The 26,360-nt window shown below is 36.9% G+C and overlaps 1 protein-coding gene across 2 annotated transcripts; it reads left to right on the top strand.

Moving 5' to 3' along the window:
- Positions 1-825: 825 nt before the first annotated feature.
- VCAM1 (vascular cell adhesion molecule 1) lies at positions 826-18,095 on the top strand. Of its 2 annotated transcripts, XM_082676765.1 has the most exons (9): positions 826-979; positions 1,522-1,797; positions 4,058-4,378; positions 5,640-5,906; positions 7,886-8,161; positions 10,376-10,696; positions 11,575-11,841; positions 13,576-13,842; positions 17,192-18,095. In XM_082676765.1, the coding sequence occupies exons 1-9, from the start codon at positions 916-918 to the stop codon at positions 17,350-17,352; spliced, it is 2,220 nt and encodes a 739-aa protein (XP_082532891.1). In that variant the 5' UTR covers positions 826-915; the 3' UTR covers positions 17,353-18,095. The 2 variants fall into 2 exon arrangements, with proteins under 2 accessions (XP_082532891.1, XP_082532892.1); XM_082676766.1 differs by lacking the exon at positions 11,575-11,841.
- The last annotated feature ends 8,265 nt before the right edge of the window (positions 18,096-26,360 follow it).

The raw sequence follows: 26,360 nt of genomic DNA, 5'->3' as shown, positions 1-26,360 counted from the left end.
CTACCATAAAAGAGAAACAAATTATTTTTCATGTTTTAACTGTGTTTGTGGTTAAATCTCACAGTCAAGAGATTTACCACTTCAGATGACTTCCATACATTTCATTTAAGTCTGCAAAAGACTTCCAATTATCCAGCAACTGAACCAAAGAATTGGTAACTTTTCTAAAACAGAAGAGGAAAATTCTTTCTCTTGTTCTGGTAGTGTTCCTTTATTCTCTACTCAAGAAAATCATTTCAGAAGCTGGATGTTTGTTGTCAAAAAAACTATGTTGTGAATAAAACGTATAAAACTAAGAAGCTATGCTGTCTCTCTTTTAAAAAATAACTCATCAAAAGAAAGGATCTTTTCCTTTTTTTTGCAAGAGAAAATTTAGTCTCTGTTTTAGAATTGCAAATATATCTTCCTAATGGAGAAGAATCAGTTCACATGACATAGTGCTTGTTTAGCCACTTCAAAACCTAGAGTGTAATTTACTATTTTTCCCTCTCTTTTCCCCATTGGATTCAGAAAGCCTCATTCTGCCACAAGCATTACTTTATATATTTCATGCAAAGATATCCTTTCAGAATGAAAAATCAGGAAAAGTTTTAATTTTATAGGCTTGGAAGTGTTTTCTTTTTCTAGGGCAGAGATAGTAGTTTCAGTACTGAGAGCAACGGAAGGGGTTAACACTGGACTTGGCTGGGTGTCAGTTAAACTTTTTTTCTGGCTCTGCTCCGGGTTTCCCCTTGAAGGGATTTCCCTCCGCCTCTGTGTCTCTGCAACAAGACCCTTTATAAAGAGCAGACTTTCTATTTCATTCCTCACTGAACCTCACTGGCTTTAGGAGCTCAAGACTTCCCAGGCACTTTCAGTGGGGACAGAAAGAAGGGTTTTGGAACCATTATTTTCTCATAACAACAGCAACTTAAAATGCCTAGGAAGATGGTTGTGATCTTTGGAGCCTCAAATATACTTTGGATGGTGTTTGCAGTTTGTAAGTTCTTCTCCTTGATTTGTTCCAAATGCTAGCATTCCATTTTAGCCCTGATTTTGGCTTCAGTCAGTTTTGTTATGGTCGTAAAGAAAGGCACTAGGATTTTTAAAGAGTGGGAAAATTTAATTTAACCTAACTTTTAATGTGCTATTGAGTATTGCTAGACACCATTATATTGTCATAATTACAGCTGTAAAGTTGATGTTTTTTGGATACTTTTTTTCCAATGTCAAATGAGTAATTGGATTCTATCTCTAGGAAGGTCTGTCTTTTAGTTTCCTGCACTTGATAATGAGAGCAAACTTAGCTAGTGACAAAACAACTCTGATAAATGGGCATCAAGGTCAGAATGAGGGTTCTCCTAAGCGAAGATGATTTCAACACCTTCTTTTGAAAGTGACTTCAATGCTGCCTTGCGTTAGTTGGAAGCAGTTTAGGAAAGAGATCAGCCAGATTGTATTTTGGGTGTTATACTAGAACAGAGAAGAAGGACTAGAATACTCAACAAACCAGTGTTTGTTTTTTTCTTTCTGCCTTCACAGCTCAAGCTTTTAAAATCGACATCTTCCCTGAATCCAAAATTATTGCTCAGATTGGTGACTCCATCTCACTGACTTGTAGCACAACAGGCTGTGAGTCCCCATCGTTCTCCTGGAGAACTCAGATAGACAGTCCACTGAACGGGAAGGTGAGAAATGAGGGGACCAAATCCACGCTGACCATGGATCCTGTTAGTCTGGGGAATGAACACTATTACCTGTGCACAGTGATTTGTGAGTCTCAGAAACTGGAAAAAGGAATCCCAGTGGAGATCTACTGTGAGTACTTCAGAGAATATTTGATTTTCTCTCCATTTTGCTTTAAAATAAGTTTCTAAAAGGATAGTTTTGAAAGAAAAGAAAGAAAAAAGTATATTCATGTCCAGATTCTTGGCTAGAGGACCCAGTGTACCAAGAAAGCTAGAGACAGCTGAACCTAGCACTAGACCAGAGACCCAAATCCTAGCTTCTATTTCCAACTCTGCCACAAACATGGTGACCATGGGTAAGACTCAACTTCTCTAGGCTTCAGTTTTCTTAATCATAAAGTGAAGATCTCTAAGGTTCTGTTTATTTTATTTTAAAAAATTTCTATTCAATTATATCCTTATATGTTCACTTGTCCATGTGTCTAAATGATTTATGAATTCCATACTTCAGGGATTTTCCATTTATTTATTCTTATGCAATTTGGTGCTTAAAATTAGTTTAAAGATTAAGCAGGGGATCTATAATTTAGTAATGGGCTCCTGTACAAAGTTTTCCCCTTTAGCTAGAAGAAAAATATCTGCAAACATTTCACTCATTTGACTTTGGTGGAGATAAATTTAGGAGGTTTTGTTTTTGTTTTTGTTTGGTGCCATTAAGTCTTGATGCTCAATCACTCAACCTCAAAGATATTTGTATAATGAACTAGATTTGCCTTGTGAATGTGAATGAATACCCCTCATTTACCAGCCTACCAAAATGTACCCAAATCCATTCTCAATCCAGCAAAGAAAGTTAGCAAAAGGAGTGAAAAAATAACCTGAAATAAATCACTTGCATTCTGGTTACTGCTCTTTCCAAAATACTGGAATCCTTGATAGTCATCTCTTCAGAAAGACATCATTTGATTATCTTTTCTACTTATGTTGCTTCTCTTCTGCTGTAGTGGAGACAACTTTGTCCAGTAACCTTAACTGATTCTTCAAGAAGCCTGTATGTTGCTAGTGCTTCCCAAGAAACTGTGCCTGGCCGGCTGCTTTCAATTATGCTGGTTGTACATGCAGAGTTTATGTCTGTGCAGCCTCCTGAGCTCCTTGAAAGGCCCCCTTATGTAAATACAGGGGAAAGTAGTGAGTTCTTGTATTACCTGACAGCAAACTATGTGTATTATAAGCGCATTTCTTTCAGAATATGAGGGACAGGACTATTGGTGGAAAAATGAAAAATACTGTTTCTTCACATAGCAAAACATTTCCAGTTCCTTTGTCTTTCCTCGCAAGTACCAAATAGTTGAAGATTTAAAAAGAGAAATGAAGGCCCTTCTGGCTTTAATTATCTTGGCTGAAGTTTTTTAGTTTTTTTTTCAAGAATGTCTGTCTTTCATTATGCTTAACAGTCCTGTCTCCATTCCACATTTGATTGTAATATTCTTTAGAGTTGGAAACTTTGTATTCTTATTTCACAGTCTTGAATCGAGCCAATGTGTTACCATCCTGGCGGTTTGCAATGAAAAGTAGCCTTGCAAGGAAAGCAATGGCTGACTGAACTAATGTGTCCCTTGACACTAAAAAGTTCAAATGGAGTATTAGTTATACTTTGAGTTAGGCATTTTGGGAGGCAAATATGCCTTCCAGAATTTAAAGACTGCACAGGTGTACCTTTCTGGTGGATGAATTCCTGTCAGAGGCACCATTTTTCAGAAACCAATTATTTAGAATTGTTCTTTTCATTTCTTAGCATATCTTGGCCAATAACTATTCTTTGCAATGCCATTCTAAGCCTCAGGTTCCTTATCCATAAAATGAAATATATCTGCCCTCACTAAAATAAGAGAATGTGATATAACATAAAAATATCTTCAATAGCAGTACAGACTAATAAAAATCCTGAGTTTAAATCCCAGCTTTACCATTACTAGCTGTGTGACCTTAGGAAAGTTATGCACATGTGCTAAGTTTATGTTTTCATATCTATGAATTGTGGTATCTATTTCTTAGGGTTGTTGTGAGGATGAAATAAAGTCATTGGTGTTAAATGAATAGCACAGTGATGGGCACACATAAGTATTCAATAAACATGAATTTCTTCGCCTTCCTTTCACTCTGATAACATGCAACACTTAGTACATGCAGCGTCAGAACTGAACTCTCTAACAGGAGATTCCAGTTCTTGAACCTACCCCAAACCATGAAAGGCTATTTAAACAATTCTTCTGTATTAAGACTGTATTCGCAAACATATTAGATTTAGTTTACATTGATTTAAATCAGTAAGGGACCTCATACAACATGAACAAAAAGTCCATTTGCATGTATTTGTTTGAACTTTGCAGCTTTCCCTAAGGACCCAGAGATCCATTTGAGTGGTCCCCTGGAGGTTGGGAAGCCAGTCACAGTCACGTGTTTAGTCCCTGATGTTTACCCATTTGAAAGGCTGGAGATAGAATTACTGAAGGGCAACCATTCCGTGAAGACACAGAACTTTCTGGAGATTTCAGAAATGAAGTCCCAGGAAACGAAGAGTTTGGAAGTAACCTTCACTCCTATTGATGAGGATATTGGGAAAGCTCTTGTTTGTCAAGCTACATTACACATTAATGAAATTGATTCTCAACCCCAAGTAAGGGAGACTACAAAAAAACTGCAAGTCTACAGTAAGTACTTGTGTAAATAAAGTCTATGGGAATTTAGTCTTGGATCTATACAACAGTAAACTTAGCAGCTAAAGTCAAGAAGAAAATGTTTGTAGTTTTTACACCATTTTGATTCATTGAGAGCATAATTTTTGACAATAGCATAATTTAATAAGCACATCAAATTTGTGTTGAGAAGATTTGAGCTTAAGTTCTGGCTCCACTAACTGTGTGAATTTGGGTCACTTAATTTCACAGTCTATCAAAGAGGACTACTAATACCACCTGATCGGGTAGTAGGAAATAGACTCAAGTGATAAAATGTTTTTAATCATGTTTTGTAAACTCGTATACCATGCCTTGAAATATCAAGGTATAGAGATTTTACGAGGTGGGCACTTATTCTGTGTGTGAGTGCGTATATGTATGCTCATCTGGACACATATGTGTGGGGTGAGAGAGAGGAGATGAGGTTTGATTGTCTCCATGCTCCCTGAGATGGCTGGGGGAGCTGAAGCAGTCTTGAAATCCCAAAACTGGTAGGAGTGGACTCACTGTGCTTTGTTCTAGGCTAAAATGCTCTGGTCTGCTTTGACACCATACTTAAAAGGAGTATTGCCTTCTATAACAAGTTTAGTTGAAAGAGAATGAGATGGAAACGTTTTATCAATGTTTTGAGAAGAATAGTCAAAATAGATATTTTTCCTAGAGAATATAAAACTTGGAAACAAGAGCTATAACTAAGTATTTGAAAGACAGTCACGTAGAAGTGGGATTTGATATATTCTTTAGCAGTAGAGGACTGAACTATGACCGGTGTATAAAAGTTGGTTACAAAGAGGAAGAGTTCAGCTCAATAAAGGGAAAGTGTTCTAATAACTAGAGCTGTCCCCAAATCAAATGGACTGTGTTTACTATAAGGCATGGATTTCCTTGCACCATAAGTGTTGAAGCTGACTTGAATGAACCTTTGGCAAGGAAGCTGAGCCGGAACTTCTACTTTACCTAGGAGATTGAACCACATTATTCTAAGGGTTTTCTTAATTTCTGAGTATCTATGGCCATCTGAAAACACCAAACATCAAAAAAAGTAACTCCATCAAATTAGTCAGAAACTGGATTGACTAATTTTTATGACTCAGCAATTCTTTACCCTAGTTTGGCAGAGAAAGTTTGTCAAATTTGTGAAAGTATGTAAATAAAGTCTATGAGAGAAATACCGTAGCCCTATTGGATCAAGATGATGCTTAGCAATGACTACTATTGTGCCTTGCCTTCTCAGTCTCACCCAAGGACACACTTATATCTGTGAACCCCTCCACAAGCCTGCAAGAAGGTGACTCCGTGACGATGACATGTACCAGTGAAGGTCTACCAGCTCCACAGATTTTCTGGAGCAAGAAATTAGACAATGGGAATCTACAGCTCCTTTCTGAGAATGCAACTCTCACTTTAATTGCTATGAGGATGGAAGATTCTGGAATTTATATGTGTGAAGCAGTTAATCTGGTTGGGAAAGACAGAAAAGAGGTGAAATTAATTGTTCAAGGTAAGCAGAATGCGAAAAAGGACTGATAAAGCTGCCATCATTTGGATTTAAGCAATAGTGAAATAGCTTCAATGCCAAAATTACTTCATTAACTTTTATTGATGATCCATCTGATCGTCATGTGCTTTAATACAATTATATATTCATCTTACTCATACTTCTTGGAAATCTTTCCTGCCAGAACTTCCATGGCTCTGCTTTTCTGGTTCCTTTCCATTTCTCATCATTCTTTCACTGCCTCATTCCTTGGCTTTCTCTCGTCCTTCTGCCCCTTGAATATTAGTATTCTCAGGTTCCCACATCTGGTCCTCCTCCCTTCTAACTCTGGACTCCCAAGATTTGAACTATGTATTATGTGCTGTTTACTCTGAAATTCATGTTCCTATTCCATATCACCAAAACCTGTCAGTTCTACCTCAAAATGATCCCTAGAATCTGACCTCTTTTCTTCAACCCTCTTGCCATTGCCTTAGTTTATCATCTCTCACTTGAACTCTTGAAAGATGTTCTTATCAATAAATAACATCCACCAGCTATATTCCAGGCACTTTACATATGTTTCCTCTAATATTCAAGAAATAACTAACGAGTATGTATTTTATATCCTTTTTACAGATGAGAGAATAGTGTCACCCAGAGATTAATAATGACCCTTATTGCTTGTACACCTAATATTTGCCAGGAATTCTCTTTCCACTTTATAAATGTTACGTCTTTTTTCTTTACCACAACCTTATGAGGTGAATAAAAACACAGGCACAGAATAGTTGACAATTTGCCTAGAGTCACAGAACTCATTAATGGCATTTAATAGAGGCCCATTTAAACCCCAAACCCCACGGTTTTTCAACTATAGATAATTGTCTTTAAATGGTCACCCTGCTATCATTCTGTCCCCCAACATAATCCTATGCACTGCTACCAGAGTTATCTACCTTAAACAAGAAAGGTGCACATTTTATATTACTTCAACCAAACCCTAACTGCATGTAAATTAAAATTCACATTTCTTAAAATAGTCGCATAAAACTCTTCACAATCTAGTCAGAAACAACGAGCAGGGATGGCACTGGCAGCCAAAGAGCTTTTCTGGATATCTGAGACTTAGGAGTTTGCCCTGGCATCTCAGTTTTCAGCCCCTGAGTCAATAGTAAAGTATTTTTATATTGTATCAAACAAATTTAAGAGGTGGCCTGCGTACCACTTTAATGCTTAGATTTTGACTTTGCTTTCAATGTGATTCTGTGTGACTTTCAATGGTGCAGCTTTATTCTGGTGATACAGAAGCTCTAAGTGCTGGTCTGTTATGGGCATTGCTTCTAATCAGAAGACATATTTGTATAACTTTTTTTCAGTACTTTTCTTAGATTTTGTTTTATCTCCACATGAGGATGATTTGATTTAGTTGTTCAAGCAATTGAAAAGCTGGGATCTTGAATCAGACCCACCTGGCTTCAAGTCCTAATTTTGCCACTTGTAACCTGGGTGAGGTTATTTATCATTTTTCCTCAAGAAGAAAGAGGAGGAGGAAGAAGGGGAGGAGAGGGAGACAGAAATAATAATATCAGCTCATGAAGTTGTGAGGATTAAATGAGATAATATATGTAAAGTGATTTCCACAATGCTTGACACACTGGAACCTCTTATATTTTTGAGCTGTTTTTCCACTGTTACAGGGATTTAATAAACTACATTTGAGTGGAGAATGATTTTTTTTTGCTGAAAAGATGCCAATCTCTGTCTTGACAAATTTTTATCCTTATTCATTCTATTGAATGAATGAATCAACAGCGTCTTGTGCGTTTGTTCTTAAAAGATGTGGTTTCATTTCTGAAGGTCCCAAGGTGGAAAGGAGTAATTTATTCCTGGCATAGATGTTAGCTGAAAAGAGGCCAGGAAAAAAAAAGACCATATATTGAGCTGTGATGAAAGAAGAAAAGAATCTTATCTTCTTTTCGTCTTGTTCTTTTATCCCCCAGAGAAAATGTTTACTGTAGAGATCTCCCCTGGATCCCAGATTGCTGCTCAGATTGGCGACTCAGTTGTGTTGACCTGTGATGTCATGGGTTGCGAGTCCCCATCTTTTTCTTGGAGAACCCAGATAGACAGTCCTCTGAACGGGAAGGTGAGGAGCGAGGGGTCCAAGTCCACATTGACCCTGAGTCCTGTGAGATTTGAGAACGAACATTTTTATCTGTGCACCGTGACATGTGGGCATAAGAAACTGGAAAAAGGAATCCACGTGGAGCTCTACTGTAAGTGGTTTTCAGAATTGTTTACTGTTTTGTCGTCGTTGTTCCCAGTTCCACTGGAAGAAACAGAATGTGAATCTGTGACACAAGACAAGATCCTTGTGTTTAGAAGGGGAATTTAGCATTGTGAATGGTTCCTAAATCTCTGAACCAGAATTTTTGATGTAACTTAATTGGCCTAAGTCTTAAGTAGATATTACATAAGAACCCAGCATCCACAATGCTTAGGCTGTGTCTTGTCGATACTCTCTCATCATGGACTTGAACGCACTGCATGCTCCCTGCTTCCCTGTGTATGTGGGGTGTACAGAGGTGGTCGTGTGCAAGGAGTGTAGTCAGTGTCCACTCAGATAACAGGGTGGGATGACTGCTGCTCAATTATTTGAATTGGGGGTGAGGCCCAAGCATACTGTTTTTTGTGGTTTTTTTAACATCTTTATTGCAGTATAATTGTTTTACAGTGGTGTGTTAGTTTCTGCTTTATAACAAAGTGAATTGGTTATACATATACATATGTTCCCATATCTCTTCCCTTTTGCATCTCCCTCCCTCCCACCCTCCCTATCTCACCCCTCCAGGCGGTCACAAAGCACCAAGCTGATCTACCTGTGCTATGTAGCTGTTTCCCACTAGCGATCTATTTCACATTTGGTAGTGTATGTATGTCCATGCCACTCTCTCACTTCGTCCCAGCTTACCCTTCCCCCTCCCCGTATCCTCAAGTCCATGCTCTAGTAGGTCTGTTTTGACGGCACATTTGAAAGCCGATTGGCAGGATGGGAGAAATGAGGCAATGGGGAGCAAAAGAAAGCCAGGGCATTAGATTTGTCACTGGGGATGGTCAGTGGCAGACAAAAAGTAGAAACAGGAGACTGCACTAGATTTGAATATTGATTTACACCACATAAATACACTACACTTTTTCTTGCTGTTCTTGTCACCTTAACAAAAATCCTTTACAGCCTCAAATCTCTATGAATTGACATTGCTGGAGTTCCTCAGTTTATAATGAACGAGGGAGAAAATATACAAAGTGATCATAAAGTTACACTTTGAGTAGGTTATTCTGCCTTGTTTTTATTCAGTAGAATTCAAGAGAACAATTGTAGAGATTTTCCTCCAGAAATCCTGCCCAAACTTGTGTTACCCCTCAGGAGTTTGTTCAGCATGAGTTAGAGTATGTCCGTAAAGGGATTTGAATCTCTCAGAAGAAGGGTAAATTTATTGCGTTATCGTATTACCAAGAGTCCAGGACCTGCTGATGTAGGCACATTCCCAACAGCAATGAGAACCAGCAGTGAAGCCTTACCATCATATAGAAACTTTAGAGAATGTAGCACTTTAACGACACTTCGCTTAAGGAGAAAAAAATTTTAGCATGGCTCTTGCTCTTGATAACCACTCTAATCTCACATTTATTGATTTGCATAAGATGTGTTATAAATGTTATTCAGAATCTAAATCTCATAGTTTCTTCTTAACTACAAGTATTATCCAAGGAACATTTAAGACTTTCTGCCTAAACTTGGCCATTGCAAATGAAAATGTCTAAACTGAGAAGTGCCCTTGGGTCTTATCTGAGATGAGAGGCTGCATGGCTCTGTGAAACCAAGCCTGGGCTCTGAGCTCAAGGAAATAGAAATTCTGATCTCAGCTCAGTGACTTACTAGATATGATGCCAAATGGCAGACTCTTAGCCTCTTAGCCTTAGAGAAACATGAATTTTGTGTTTCTCTAGCTGTAAAATACATTCTCTATAAGTTTTTCTAGCTGTAAAATAAGTTAATACCCATTAGATTATGCCGTTTTGAAGACTGAGATAATGAATGTTAAGGGACTAGCACATAGTAAATATCCAATACGTCCTGGAAAATATTTAAAATGTTTAAAATATATAGTTACTAAATAGGATGGTGGAAGCTGACATGTCCATTGAAAAGACCAGACCACAGCTGTCAGCAAGATTGCATCACTAGAGAAGAATAAAAAGTATATTTATTAGCTGATGATTTGATGTGCTAGTTATTTTTCGTTTCCAGCGTTATTTATATTTAATGTCATAACTATTTATATTTAATGTTGTTATTTATATATTAGTGATCATCCTATCCCAGGTGAATTAAAATCTGCATTTTGAGAACTTTGCATTTAATAGAGATTAGTTCTGTTTTTCCTTGACTGTCACATATAAACATCATTTTTGCTTGACATTTGCAGCCTTCCTTAGAGATCCAGAAATTGAGATGAGTGGTCTGTTAGTGAGTGGAAACCCAGTCACTGTAAGCTGTAAGGTTCCTGATGTGTACCCTTTTGACCGGCTGGAAATTGAATTACTTAAAGGGGAGAGTATTATGAAGAATAAAATCTTTTTGGAAGATGTAAGTAAGAAATCCCTAGAGACCAAGAGTTTGGAAATGACCTTCATCCCCACCACTGAAGACACGGGAAAAGTTCTTGTTTGTCTGGCTAAGTTACCTATTGATGAAATGGAATTTGAACCCAAACAAAGGCAGAGTACACAGATACTATATGTTAATGGTAAGTACATGCATGATGTATCCACAATTTAATATGAATTTTTTTTAATCATGGTTACCAGGAAAGAGTTAACATGAGATTGATAGTTAAAACTGTTGTGAAAAAAATAATTGAAAAGGAACAACAAAATAATGATTATTATAACAAACCACCCCCAGTGCTTAAAACAACTGTTTATTGGCTTATGATTCTAAGCTGGACATTTGGGAAGAGGTCAGATGGGCAGTTTGTTCAATGTGGTATTAGATGAGCTCATTCATGCATTGTCAGTCAGTTGGCAGGTCAGTGGGGGATGGTCCCAGGTGGCCTCACTCACATGTCTGGGCCTTCTCTGGTGTTTCTTGGCCTTTCTTTCTCCATGTGGTGTCTCTCAAGGAAGGTAGCCTAGGTATAGTCACCAGAGTGCAGTATTTCAAGAGGGTGATCATGAAAGGGGCCTCTTGGGGCCTGGGCTTGGAAGTCCTACCGTGTTACTTCTTCCAGGATATATTGGTCAAAGTTAGTCACAAGGACAGCCTAGATTCAAGAGGTAGAAAAATAGAGTCCACCTTTTCATAGGTGATTCACATAGTTCATGGTCATGTTTAATGTACCATAAATGTCAATATGTACTATCATTGATCATCCATTCTTTGATAGTAAGAGAGTTTCTACAGAATTTATTTCCATTGGAAAATATCCAGGATGTGTCCATATTCTACTCTCTATCCTTCTGTACCTGCTAAAGTAAACGCGGACAGAAACCTCTTTTGGAAAGTTATCAAGATTTATAAACTGTTCTAATCCGTGAATCCATAGCCCAGTTTTGCAACATTATCAAAATTCTTTGGAACTCGGTGTATAAAGACTCAAGCTAACAGGTGTCCCCACCTTTTCAGTTGCTCCCGGGGATACAACCATCTTGATCAGCCCCTCCTCCGTCCTGGAGGAAGGTAGATCTGTGAATATGACATGTTCTAGCGATGGCCTTCCAGCTCCGAAAATCCTGTGGAGCAGACTGCTAAGTAATGGGGATCTACAGCCTCTTTCCGAGAATACCACTCTTACCTTAACGTCTACAAAAATGGAAGATTCTGGTATTTATGTCTGTGAAGGCATTAACCAGGTTGGAATAAGCAGAAAAGAAGCCGAATTAATTATCCAAGGTGAGCTAAGTGATTAAATGAGTTATGATTGCTAGTCTTATTTTGGTTGTGTTACTGGTTTTGAACAAAGTCCTTTTTGAAACAAACAAAATTTTTACTAAAACAGAATGCATTGAGCATTTTGAAGAGCTCATGATGCTTCCTCTGCACGGAAAGCTCCTGGAATAGTACTTCCCCATGAACCATTCCAAGTCACTTATCCCAAAATTCTTTCAACTGCAGGTGGAATCCAGGAACTGTGCCAAGAGTTCCAGTTACACTTACAAGGCATTGATTATGGCATTGAAATAAGGATAGGAAGCTGTATATATGTATTTTGAAATTACTTAGGACTAAAGCTACCTTATCTAGCTGGATTAAACTCTGAGTGGCAATCTCACAAGATGCCTGCTAGTGTGTGCTTAGGAGCCTAAGAAGGCACTTAAACATTTTATAAATTCTGAGATTGAGTAGCAGTGACCATGCCCTCTGGTTTATCAGTTTAATGGCATAGAATCACTAGGGTGGATGAAGTTAGCAGATCCAGACCCATTCTTGCCAGGATGGAGAGGCAAGACTGAGAACAAAACAATTCCTAGTTGACAGGATGAAGCTGTAGGCAGTTTTGGGCAAAATCATGAAGTGACTTGGATTTCCCTCATACCTTCCCTTTTGGGGTTCAAGGTTCTCTTCTTCACTAGAGCAGTCAGTTCCGCTCTTACCCCTTGGTATTGTTTCCACTAAGATATTAGTGACTTTCTTGTTACATCATTACAATAATAATTTGTATTTTAAAGGAAGAACCTTGGCAGGGCAATGCACTACCTTAAAGAAAGCCCTTAGGATGTAGCTCTGGTTGGGGAAAGAGTATCAAATCAAGTCACAAAACAGATGAACTTAATGGGAATCTCACTTATAAAATGGTGATGTGGTACCTCCCTCCACGGGTTGCGTTTTAACAGAGATGTTGTATGTCAAGTACTTAGCCCAGGATAATTGGTGTTGTTAAGGATTGTAAGCACAGCTTAATTTCTTTTTTTTTTTTTTAAAGAAGATGTTGAGGGTAGGAGTTTATTAATTAATTAATTTATATTTGGCTGTGTTGGGTCTTCGTTTCTGTGCGAGGGCTTTCTCCAGTTGTGGCGAGCGGGGGCACTCTTCATCGCGGTGCACGGGCCTCTCACTGTTGCGGCCTCTCTTGTTGTGGAGCACAGGCTCCAGATGCGCAGGCTCAGTAGTTGTGGCTCACGGGCCTAGTTGCTCCACGGCATGTGGGATCCTCCCAGACCAGGGTTCGAACCCTGCATTAGCAGGCAGATTCTCAACCACTGCACCACCAGGGAAGCCCCAGAGCTTAATTTCTTGATCTGGGATTGTCCAGCTCAGAACTCAGAAGCCTGTAAAGACCTTTATACTTAAAGAAATATTTGCACAGCAGTGTGACCAAAAAAAAAAAAGTTCTTTTTCACATTTGAAACCTACAGCTGTTTTTAAAACACTTATTCGTTGGCTAGGCTGGGTAAAGAATTATATTAAGGGACATGAAAGAAGCATAAGAGTTGTCTTCTTTTATTAAAAATGTGATCATTTACAACAATCCAGTAAATGCTTGACTTCTTTAATTACCCCTCTAAATATTTAACGCAAACAGTAAGCACAAATACCATCTTGACAGCTATTGTTACTGTCATTAAATTAATATGGGATTGGTTTATATTTCATTCAGTCAGAGGTATCTTTAAATTCTTTCCACAGTTGCTCCAAAAGATATACGACTTACAGCTTTTCCTTCTGAGAGTGTCAAGGAAGGAGACACTGTCATTATCTCCTGTACATGTGGAAATGTCCCCCAAACTTTGATAATCCTGAAGAAAAAAGCAGGGTCAGGCTACATAGTGCTGAAGTCTACAGATGGTGCATATACCATCCACAGGGCCCAGTTGGAGGATGCAGGAGTATACGAATGTGAATCTAAAAATGAAGTTGGCTTGCAATTAAGAAGCATAACACTTGATGTTAAAGGTTTGTTTTTGTTTTTGTTTTTTATTATTTTTTATAATCGGTCAGAGGCTTGGTGAATTGTAACGAATTTCAAGGATTAGGTGAATGAGTGAGCAAAATGGAACTGAATTCCATGATGATTATGGTTATTTCTTAGTCTTTCCTAAAATAATCACGCACAGCTGCTCTATCCTATGGAGTCAGCCAGGAAGTTGACATTAATCAATCATTGGTCAGTGTAGAATTCCCGTTTGCTTTTTTAAACGTTGACAATTCATCATTGGTCTCTGAGGTCCTGCATTTTCAAAGTGTTTAAATGTATTTTCAAAACCTTTCCCTGGGGGTTATAAGGAAACTAGAGAAGTAGAATTGGCACATGGAAAAAGAAAGGTTCTATCCAGACCATTTTCCTTCCTACCAGAAGAGAGTGTCACTCTCTGAACACAGAGTAACTACATATTTTCTGGATTGACTCTCTTCAGGAAAATAACTGAGTATGGTGATCTTAATGCTGAACAACTTAAAGGAAACTCTAGACTACAGAACTGTCTCCTTAGAAAATCCAAGCTCCTTGTCCATTTTACCCTATTCTGATGGAGAGAGGGAGGGAGGGGGCAGTGGCCCCAGCAGAGAAACTTCAGAAGCCTCTTAATCTCCTAACCCCTCGTGTGAACACACAGTAGGATCTGTTGATCTTATCAGTGGAAGTAGAACAAGTCAGCCTTTACTACTCTGTCTCCCACTCCTTGAGTGCTAATGAGCTCCCATTGTGTGTTGGAAGCCAAAATTGAAGTGAACATTCTTGCAAACAAATGCCAATTCTTAAGAGCCTCTGGCACTGGGCTCTCAGAGTTAGCAACTACTCATCAGTGTAAAGAAAATTTAAACGTGGGTCAGAAAATGGATAAAAATTTTACTCATCTGGCCAAATCTCTCAAGATTACAAGACCTTACCATATGTTTTCTTGTCTTCATGATACCTCCTCAGAACACAACAATATCAATACATACACCTAGAAATGTTAAAGAAGGGGAAAATATCACGATTACATGTAAAACTTTTAGTCATCCACCTGCAGTGATTATCCTGAAAAGAGTTGATCTGGCCAATGAAGTTACTATGTGTTCAAAGAATGGAACATTTACCTAGTATCATGTTACTCAAAGTGACACAGGGATGTATGTAATCAGTGCTTCCAATGAGGTTGGGGATGTTTCTGGACGGATTGAGATCTTGGTTATGAGTAGGTTGAAATTCATTTATTCCTATTTAATCCTCAATGCCTCCAGAACACCTTTAATTAAGCCTAGTCCCAGGAACTTGGACTCCCAACATTTTTATATTTCTTTTTGTAGTTAACGATTCTCTTTTAAAGACACACCAAAGCTTCTTCTCCACTTTTTATCTCTCATACATTGCTGTCTTTTCTAATTGCTTTATTAAGTTAGTAACTTACATATTTGCCATTTTTCACTCATTATTTAAATGAACAAATTGAAGCACATTAGGCACTCAGCTAGAACCCCCAAACTAAATATGGTTTAAAATAACTACAAATGAATGGAAACAAAAATTTAACATTTTTCCTGGGAATTTTCAACTAGTCATCTTTTGTAATTAGCTGAGTTTTAAAATTAATTTTTTTTTTTTACAAATATATTTGCTTGAATGTATTCCAGTGATAGAAACGGTTGGGAGTCTTTAGGATTTTCAGTGTTGATACAGCTAATAGAAAATTGTATTTGAAGGTTGCCCTGGTAACCAACTCAACAGCGAATTTGTATTTTACTGCAGATATCTGAGGGGAAAACAAAAGGCAAAAGATAATATGTATTAAATTGAAAAGAAAACAATAGGAGCAGAGATACCATTGCTCAGCAGGTTATCAATATTGATGCTTAACCATAATTATGATAATGGAAATTCTATTGAAATATTACCCTTGTACTCTGACTAGTTCTACTCTAGCAAGGGAAAGTAGAAAAATAGGCAATTATCATTATGTTTATGGTGAAGTGTTTTTGACCTCAATAATTCAAAAAAATGGACTCCCCGTCATCTGACTCCGGTGATTCTTTTCTTCTTGTTTGATCTCCAGTGATTAGAAACTCCTAAAAGTAAAGCAATGATTATCAAGGTCAAATCACTCACTTCTTCCAGGACTGAGACAATATATACTTCACTTGAAGAAACGATATTTGTGAGGTCATACAATGCTGTGCAAACGTAAATATAAATAGAGATGAAACTTCAGTAAATACCATGCTATCTTCTATAGATGTTCTTATAAGGTTAAGATATTAAATAGTATTGTAGGGGTCAGATGATTTTTGTAAGTAGAAAGAGTACTAATTTTAAAGTTTTTGTATACTATTACCTTATATACCCAATTTACAACAAAATGTCAAAATGACAGGATGTAGAAAGAAAAAAATACATTACTATTCAAAAGATATTTATTGGGTGCAAGCTACTCCAAGCAGGGAGCCAGGTACTGGCTATTCAGTGGTGGATCAAAAAGAAACTAGATACATGTGCTTATGTAATTCACAGTCTGAAGGAGGAAGACAAAATTAATAGATAAGCAAACAAATGTTTAACTATAAGCTGTGATTAGAGCTATGGAGGGAAAATGTAGTGGGTTATATAACTATATTAGGAAAAAAGTATATTAGGGTTTCTTGTTTAGGCTGGAGGAGATGCAGGTCAGAGAATGTCTCTCTGAGTAAGTCACATTTAAGCTAAAACATAATGCTATCCAAAAAACTTCATATTATCGAGAAGTGATATAAATGCTGAAGAGGAATAATGTGTATTAAGATGCCCTACTTCAGAGATACAAAATATAAAGTTTTCTATATATCTCTAAAAAGCCATCGACAAGAATTCTTTCCCTTACTATCTTATATGTGGTGTTTGACTATAATGGTTACACTCTAGGTGTTACAAGACTTTTCTTGGAGAACTGTTTAGTTATTCTAATTCATAATGATCAGAGTCCTAGTTCTTTAGTATATGTTTCTATTTCCCAAAGCAAACCCTCTTCTCCAATTCTTGCTCTTCTAAATGAGTCCTAAAAAGTTGCTCCCTTCCTTCCATTCTGCTATTGAACCTGAATCTATTTGAATCCAAGCTGTGGAAATCAACAACTGTCATCTTTAGACTCATCATGACCATAGCAACTGCTAACTGATTATTTAAATAATTCAAAGAAATATGTATTTTGGGTCCTGTTGGTTCTTATCACTACTTTGATTCACTTCTCTTTAGAGGACGAGTTGTACTGTTAAAATAAAACATGTAACTATTATTCTTAAACAATTTCTTTTTATACTAGACATTAATTGCATCCATTTTGTTATTTTCCAGGAAGAGAAAGTAACAAGCATTATTTTTCTCCTGAACTTCTCGTGCTCTATTGTGCATCCTCCTTAATAATACCTGCCATTGGAATGATTATTTACTTTGCTAGAAAAGCCAACATGAAAGGGTCATACAGTCTTGTAGAAGCACAGAAATCAAAAGTGTAGCTAATGTTTGAAATGTTCAATCAGAGACACTATTTATCAGTTCAAATCCTCAGTACTGCTCATCATTCCACGAGGAAAACATCAAGCTAGGAGTACAGACTTCCTTGAATGTAGTGAACTCTTGGAAAGAAATGGCTGCCTATGCCCCTTGTTGTGAGCAAGAAGCCAAAGGAAAATTTCTGCCTAAAAAATAGGCACTACCTTTGAAATGTGACGACTGGAGTAGTTTCTTGATGTGTATATGCAATAACATGATTTGTATATATGTAAAATAAAACTATGCCATAGCAAGATTGCTTGGAATATCAGCACACTATAGTCACATTTCTATAATTATTAAAATGTTGCTTGGATTGACTGTTATAACTTAAAGCATCTTAATATTGATTGGCAGCTGAACTATGTCATCTTTTTAATATTTTATTTCCTTTAACAAAATTTTATTCCTATAAAGCTCATAGATAAAAATTCCATGTTTTGTAAAGATGTTAGGATTTTATATTGTTATAGGCAAATGATAAACCAAGAGGGCACTGGGTTGACTTTCAGGTACTAAACACTTCAACCTATGGTATAATGGTTGATTGGATTTCTCTGGATGGTACTAATATGGTACAGAGTCGTGTTATGATGTTGTTTGTTCATCAGACTCTTGTGTAACTTTCCCAATGTCGTCTAAAAATGCAACTTCTTTTGATTTTCTTTTGTAAATGTTTAGGTTTTTTTGTATAGTAAAGTGATAATTTCTGGAATTGAAAGACTTGTGTGTTTATTTATTATTAATTGCCTCCTTTAATCATGTTGCAGCTCTTTGTGAAATGTCAAGTTCAAAGACCAAAGAGTTCAAACCCATAGAACTAATAAGCAGATACTTGAAGTATGGTCCTCAGATTACTTTCATCAGAATCATCAAGGGAACTTGACAAACATTCACGTTTCTTGGGGCCATCCTAACCTATTGAACTGAAATATCTGGTTTTGTGACCTTGGAATCTGCAATTAAAAAATTTTTTAAATATAGTATACACAGAAAGAGTGAATGCAGATGAACATACACATATTAAAGGGCAGCAAGTGAACACCTGTATGTACCACTAAGGCCAAGAGATAGAGCATTACTATTCTTCAGAGCCTCTTAGATGCTACTCACTGATTGCAGCTCTCTTACTGAGGCATAAGCGATATCTTGAATTATACATTAACCATTCCCTTTCTTTGGAGATTTTATACCTATATAGGAAACCCTAAGTAGAACATTATTTTGTTTGCCAGCTTTTGAATTTTACATAAAAATAATCAAACAATATATTTGTCTATGACTTTATTCACACAAAATTATGTTTTTGAATAATTCATCCATATTGTATTTAGCTTTGTATATTCATTATAAGATTTTGCTACAGCTTATTTATACATTCTAGTGTTGATGGATATTTGGGCTGTTTCCATTTTTACAATACTGATCAAAGCGTCTATAAACACTGTTTTACATGTTCCTGACTAACATGTGTAAGAGTTAACTTAGGGTGCAATAATTCCTATAAAGTGTATACATTCTAATGAAATTGCTGGGGTGTAGGAAATGTACACTTTCAGGTTTATAAGGAAAGCCAAACTATTTTCTGAAGTGATTGAAATAATTTATACTCCCACCAGCAGTGAATAAGTTCACATTACTAAATGGCTTACCAAAATTTGGCATTGTCTGACTTAAAAATTTGCCTTTCTTATGGGTATAAAATGATTTCCCATAATGGTTTAAATTTGCATTTTCCTGATTATTAGTGAGGTTGAACATCTTTTCATACATTTAACAACTCTTTGTGTTTAGGATCATTTGAGCTGGAGATACATAAATATTCTGGATACCTGTCCTTTGTTGGTTTCCCCTACATATTCTTCTGGGAATTTTATAGTTTTAGGTCTTATGTTAAGTCTTAATCTACTTTGAGTTGATTTTTGTGTATGGTGTAAGATAATCCCATCTGTTCTTTACTGCATATTTCCTTTTCTTTTCTGCCTTCTTTTGGATTGATTGTTATATTTTTAGTAATTACACTTTACCCTTTTTATTGGCTTATTAGTTATTACTCTCTGTTTTTGTTTTTAGTAGTTGCTTTAGGATTTATAGTACATCTTTAAATATTACACCACTTCACATATGAGAACTTTATAATGTATATTTTCTTATCTCCCCCTTCCAGCTTTCGTGCTAAGATATTTTTATTTTACAGGTGTAATAAACCCCACAATACATTGCTGTTGTTTCTTACTTTAAAAAGTCAATTATCTTTTAAAGATATTTGAAAATTAAGAAAATTTTTATGTTTAACTGCATATTTACCGTTTCTAGTAGTCATCATTCTTTTCTGTAGATTCAGATTTTCCTCTGCCATCATTTTCCTTCTGTTTAGAAACTTCCTTTAACATTTCTCATAGTACATACATGTTTGTTGGTAATGAATTCTTTTCTGAGCACGTCTCTGGGTTTTTTTTTTTTTTGAGTTTTCATTTTGAAAGATAGTTTTAATAAAATGAATATATAATTTAATTAACAAATTTATACATTCAAATGGTTATGCTATTTTATAAACATACAATAATAATGTTCCATTAAATTACAATGTAATTTACAGAGACAGGTATCATCCTGTTGCCTCACATAAGTTTTCAGGTCAGTAGTTTCCTCCAATGTGGAAGTTAATCAGATAAATGGTCAGAGAACTTTATTGGTATAGAATTCTAGGTTGACAAGGTTATGTTTTTGTTTTTGCTTTTGTTCTTTAGAAATGTTTCACCTTCTTCTAAATCTGCTTATCTTTGTTCTTTAAATGTAACATCTTTTTTATCTCTTGTTGTTTTTAGGATATTTTTAACACTGGCTTTAAGAAATTTGATTATGATGTGCCTTCATATAGTTTTCTTTATGATTTGTGTGTTTGTGTGTGTGTGTGTGTGTGTGTGTGTGTGTGTGTTTTGGTTTGTTAAGATTCTTACATCTGTGACTTTATAGTTTTCATTAAGTTTGGAAAAATTTCAGCCATTATTTCTTCAAAAAATTTTTTTCCATACCACCCACCTCTTCCCTTTTGTAAACTCCAATACAGATACAAAAGTGTGCTTGGCATTGTCCCATAGCTCACTGATGCTCTGCTTCTTTGTTCTAGTCTTTTTTCTATTTGTGTTTCATTTTGAATAGTTTCAATTGCTATGTTTTCAAGTTTACTAATCTTTTCTTCTACATTGTTTAATCTGCTATTACTCAATGTGTGTTTTTTAAAATAATCCCAGTAGTAGTTTTCATGGCTAGTGGTTCTACTTGGGCCTTTACTTACCATGCTCAAGTTTCCTTCACCTTCTTGAATGTGTTGGATATCATTATAATAACTTCTAATGTTCTTGTTGCTAATTCTATCATATGTGTCATTTCTGGGTCTGTTTCTATTGATTGGCCCATCTCTTTAATATGAGTCATACATTCCTGCTATTTTTGTGACCTTTAATTTTTTATTAGATGCAAGACATTGTGAATTTTACCTTGCTTGGTGCTGGATATATTCATATTCTTATAAATATTCCTGAGCTTTTCTTCCAGGTCATAGCTAAGTTACTTGGAGAAATGTTGACCCTTTTGAGGTTTCTATTTTCTTTATTTTTATTTTTTATTTATTTATTATTTTTGCGGTATGCGGGCCTCTCACTGTTGTGGCCTCTTCCATTGCGGAGCACAGGCTCCGGACGCGCAGGCCCAGCGGCCATGGCTCACGGGCCCAGCCGCTCCATGGTATGTGGGATCCTCCCAGACCAGGGCGCAAACCCTTATCCCCTGCATCGGCAGGCGGACTCTCAACCACTGCGCCACCAGGGAAGCCCGTTTTTTATTTTTTAAGTATTGTTTTGTGAGACTGGAGCCACCTTTAATCCAGAGCTAATTTTCTTTTATTACTGAATCAATACTCTTTTGAGTATTCTATCTGATATCCCATGATTTATGAGTTTTTCCCACTCTTGTTGAAGGGAGCACAAACTATGCTTTGTCCTGTGGAAACCCAAGAATTGTTCCCCTTGCTCTTATTGGGTGGTTCTTTCCCCATATGTGGGTAGTTTTCTTACAAAGGAAACTGTCATAGCCCAGCTTGAGGAAGACTTGGAGATTTTCTGAAGATTTCCAGAGCTCTCTCTGTGTAGCTCTCTCCTCTCTGGAACTCTGTCCTGCACACTTTACCAACCCTAGCCTCTCTCAACTTCTAAACAATTCTCAGTTTCAGGAAGTCCCAAGGCTCTGCCTGAGTTCCCTCTCTCTTCAAGTTATAGCCTGGAAACTCTCTCCAGGCAGTAAATCTGGGCAATCAGAAGACTTACCTCATTTGTTTCCACTCTCACCAATATCACTGTCCTTTGCAACCTCCTATCCAATGACTGAAAAACATTGTTTCATATATATTCTCTGGCTTGGTCATTATTTCAATTGTAATGGTAAATCCAACCCCTTACCTTGACTAGAAATAGAAGTCTGAACTCACTTTTAATCAAAGACTACTGCTAGAAACACTCTCTAGAAATTTTTTCTCTATTTGTTGTAGGAATGTTTATTTTATATTTTACACTTCTCTGCTCCACATTATAAGGATCCATATAAGAGATTAATTTTAGAATACAATGCAGGAAACAACATTTACCTGAAGAAATTAGTTTTCTTCTAAATCATGATTAAGGAGATTAATATAAAAGACCTGTCTTCTTTATTCTTTGATCAACCAGGAGATTCTTAGTCAAATTTACATATTAACTATAGCATATGTGTGGTATTTTATGGACTATTTTGTTTGTTTGAGTGCTATTTTCCCCTTGGTTACATCTGTACCAGTTTGCATTTTCTTCTGCCTCTTGTGCCTTTTCCTTACATTTATATTTTATTAAACACTTTCTGTAAGTTACCTCATATTTAATGGAAAGGCCAGAATACAAAGAAGTAAACCAAAAATTAAAATAGTTTGTGTATACGTGGTACCTTGAAAGCATAAGCATGAACAAAGTAGTCTAGATGAATTCTTTATATTCACTCTCTCTATTGGAGAACAAAACCCATGGAGTTGGTGAACAGGATAAATGTGGTTGGAAAAGAAGACAAGAAATCTTTGGAGCTTAAGTGCTGTCCACTGAGGAGGGTTCTAGATCAAATGTCACTGTGTAGACCAGCGATATTTGGGGTACTAGGAAGAAATGGATGCCTCAGGTTGTGGTTTGGAGAGTGATAAGTATACTGAAAAAGAGAAATAAAAGATGAAGGAAAGCCTTGGGTTTTTCACAATGTTGCTAAGAAAGAACTCTGATCTTTTGTGTTTTAAGACACATGTTGTGCTACTTGTGTGTCTGATGATCTAATCAGAGCCTGTGGGTATGTAAATGTGTCTATCTTAACATATAAGCTTCAAAGAGAGCCAGTAACATTCTATCACTTTGAGTCTCTTTAAATAGGTCCGTTGATGGGAGGGATATAATGTTTCACTAAAATGATTTTTCTGAGTAAAGATAATGTAGATAATCTTATAGTGAGTATGAAGACGTGACCTAAATCATGAAGGTGGTATGCAAAGAACTGAAGTTTGGAAAAGCTGAACTCGGGGGGTTTTCTCTTTAGTGTTGTGTATGGACCACTAGTATATACAACACACTTCTCTGTTGGATTGTTTAATTTTTGGTCAATACATAATATTCTTTTATTTACTGTTATTATTATTTACTGTTATGGTGATAACTTTCAACCTCTCTATGCTGAGTGGGTTCTGAGAGAAGAGCATTATAACTTGCTTAGAATAAGAGCTAAGAGCAATAGAACAATATCAAGGCATTATTCGTATTAGGTTGAAATATATGAGGTTGTCAGTCAAAACCTGTCCAATATCAGAAATTCACATGGTTTAACTTGTGTATCAGTGTTAGGTTTATATGTTGTGTAACACACCACCCCAAAATTCTGTGGCTTAAAATGACAACCATTTTATTTTATTTTATTTTTATTATTTTTTACATCTTTATTGGAGTTTAATTGCTTTACAATGGTGTATTAGTTTCTGCTTTATAACAAAGTGAATCAGTTATACATATACATATGTTCCCATATCTCTTCCCTCTTGCATCTCCCTCCCTCCCACCCTCCCTATCCCACCCCTCTAGGTGGTCACAAAGCACCGAGCTGATCTCCCTGTGCTATGCAGCTGCTTCCCACTAGCTATCTATTTTACATTTGCTAGTGTATATATTCCATTCTTCTCTCTCACTTTGTCACAGCTTACCATTCCCCCTCCCCATATCCTCAAGTCCATTCTCCAGTAGGTCTGTGTCTTTATTCCTGTCTTACCCCTAGGTTCTTCATGACATTTTTTTTCTCTTAAATTCCATATATATGTGTTAGCATATGGTATTTCCCTTTCTCTTTCTGACTTACTTCACTCTGTATGACAGACTCTAGGTCTATCCACCTCACTCCAAATAGCTCAATTTCGTTTCTTTTTATGGCTGAGTAATATTCCATTGTATATATGTGTCACATCTTCTTTATCCATTCACCCAATGATGGACACTTAGGTTGCTTCCATGTCCTGGCTATTGTAAATAGAGCTGCAATGAACATTTTGGTACATGACTCTTTTTGAATTATGGTTTTCCCAGGGTATATGCCCAGTAGTGGGATTGCTGGGTCATATGGTAGTTCTATTTTTAGTTTTTTAAGGAACCTCCATACTGTTCTCCATAGTGGCTGAACCAATTCACATTCCCACCAGCAGTGCAAGGGAGTTCCCTTTTCTCCACACCCTCTCCAGCATTTATTGTTTCTAGATTTTTTGATGATGGCCATTCTGACTGGTGTGAGATGATATCTCATTGTAGTTTTGATTTGTATTTCTCTAATGATTAATGATGTTGAGCATTCTTTCATGTGTTTTTTGGCAGTCTGTATATCTTCTTTGGAGAAATGTCTATTTAGGTCTTCTGCCTATTTTTGGATTGGGTTGTTTGTTTTTTTGTTATTGAGCTGCATGAGCTGCTTATAAATTTTGGAGATTAATCCTTTGTCAGTTGCTTCATTTGCAAATATTTTCTCCCATTCTGAGGGTTGTCTTTTGGTCTTATTTATGGTTTCCTTTGCTGTGCAAAAGCTTTGAAGTTTCATTAGGTCCCATTTGTTTATTTTTATTTCCATTTCTCTAGGAGGTGGGTCAAAAAGGATCTTGCTGTGATTTATGTCATAGAGTGTTCTGCCTATGTTTTCCACTAAGAGTTTGATAGTTTCTGGCCTTACATTTAGGTCTTTAATCCATTTTGAGGCTATTTTTGTGTATGGTGTTAGGGAGTGATCTAATCTCATACTTTTACATGTAGCTGTCCGGTTTTCCCAGCACCACTTATTGAAGAGGCTGTCTTTTCTCCATTGTATATTCTTGCCTCCTTTATCAAAGGTAAGGTGGCCATATGTGTATAGGTTTATCTATGGGCTTTCTATCCTGTTCCATTGATCTATCTTTCTGTTTTTGTGCCAGTACCATACTGTCTTGATTACTGTAGCTTTGTAGTATAGCCTGAAGTCAGGGAATCAGGAATCAGGATTCTTCCAGCTCTGTTTTTCATTCTCAAGATTGCTTTGACTATTTGGGGTCCTTTGTGTTTCCATACAAATTGTGAAATTTGTTGTTCTAGTTCTGTAAAAAATGCCAGTGGTAGTTTGATAGGGATTGCATTGAATCTGTAGATTGCTTTAGGTAGTAGAGAATGACAACCATTTTATTATGTTTAATGATTCTTGGGCTGACTAGGGTCGGCTGCATGGGTTTGTGCTCTTCTTCTTCATGGGTTTGGGTCAGTTGTCTAGGGGCTTGAGTAGGCTGGAATATTCAATGTGATTCACCCACATGGCCGATAATTACTGCTGGCTGTCAGCTGGTAGCTCACCTGTGGCTGTCAAGGACAACCTTGGCTCTTTTCTTTGTAGTATGGGTTCCTCACATGTCTTGGGTTTGGACGTCTCAGACTATTATTTCTACTGCATTCTCAAAGCCAATTCACAAGTCCAGCCCAGATTCTGAGGGTTGCGGGTAGGAGGTAGCTCCACATCTTGATGTGTTTGGGAATTTACAGAGTGAAGAGGAAATATTGGGGACCATCTCTGGAGATCAGTTACCATCAAAAAACATTTCTCTGATGAATGTAAGAAAGACCATTCAGGTGAGTTTTACTCAAATAAGGGCACAAAGTGATAAGTGAGCAGTATAACAGTGGATGCTATTAGTTCCTTAGTGTGTGCCAATAAAAATTACAATGTTGAAGACAATACTGTGACATGAAAATATTCAAAAATTTTGATGCGTAATCTAAAAGGAGTAATAAGATGTGTGCCCAAATAGCCATAATTCAAGTAAAAATTGATGCATAGGTAAAGATAAAACTGAGAGGAGAAAAACACTGACTCTGGCCAGGAGAGATAGAAGGACTCAGGCACAGCTCCATGAAGGAGGTGCTATTCAAGCTGCATCTTGAAACAAGGGATAAGATGTAGACAAGTCACTATAAGGAAGGGCAGAGACATTCAATGTGAAGTGGAAAGAGTGAGCATGGGTATAGAGGGAGCAAAGACCTTTGACTTCTATGTAAAGAAGAGGCAACCAGCCCATTTGGCAGAAACATGGGAAAGTGTAAACAAGTACAGTAAGAACTGAAGTTGGAAAAGTGAGTTGTAGCAAATTGTGGGAGGCCTTGAATGCTGACTTGGAAGTTTGGGCTTTGTTCAGGAGTAAGAGCCATTGAAAGGAACCAACAGGAGCAGGGCAATGCTCTAGGAGGTTGACACCTCATGTTCATCTGATATTTTCTATCTATATCTTTGTCCCCTGACTATTCCCAGAGACTCCCCTCCCAGCTTTCTGCATTTAGTGATAACTTCCTTTCCATTATTTAGTTCCAGGGCTGCCACAGTAGTGAGATATGGGAGAACCATTTTTCTTACATTATAT

Source organism: Grampus griseus, assembly GCF_964374135.1.
Source record: "Grampus griseus genome assembly, chromosome: 1".
NCBI lineage: Eukaryota > Metazoa > Chordata > Mammalia > Artiodactyla > Delphinidae > Grampus > Grampus griseus.
The sequence above is the reverse complement of the archived record's forward strand: the minus strand, read 5'-3'. Positions and strand labels throughout refer to the sequence as shown.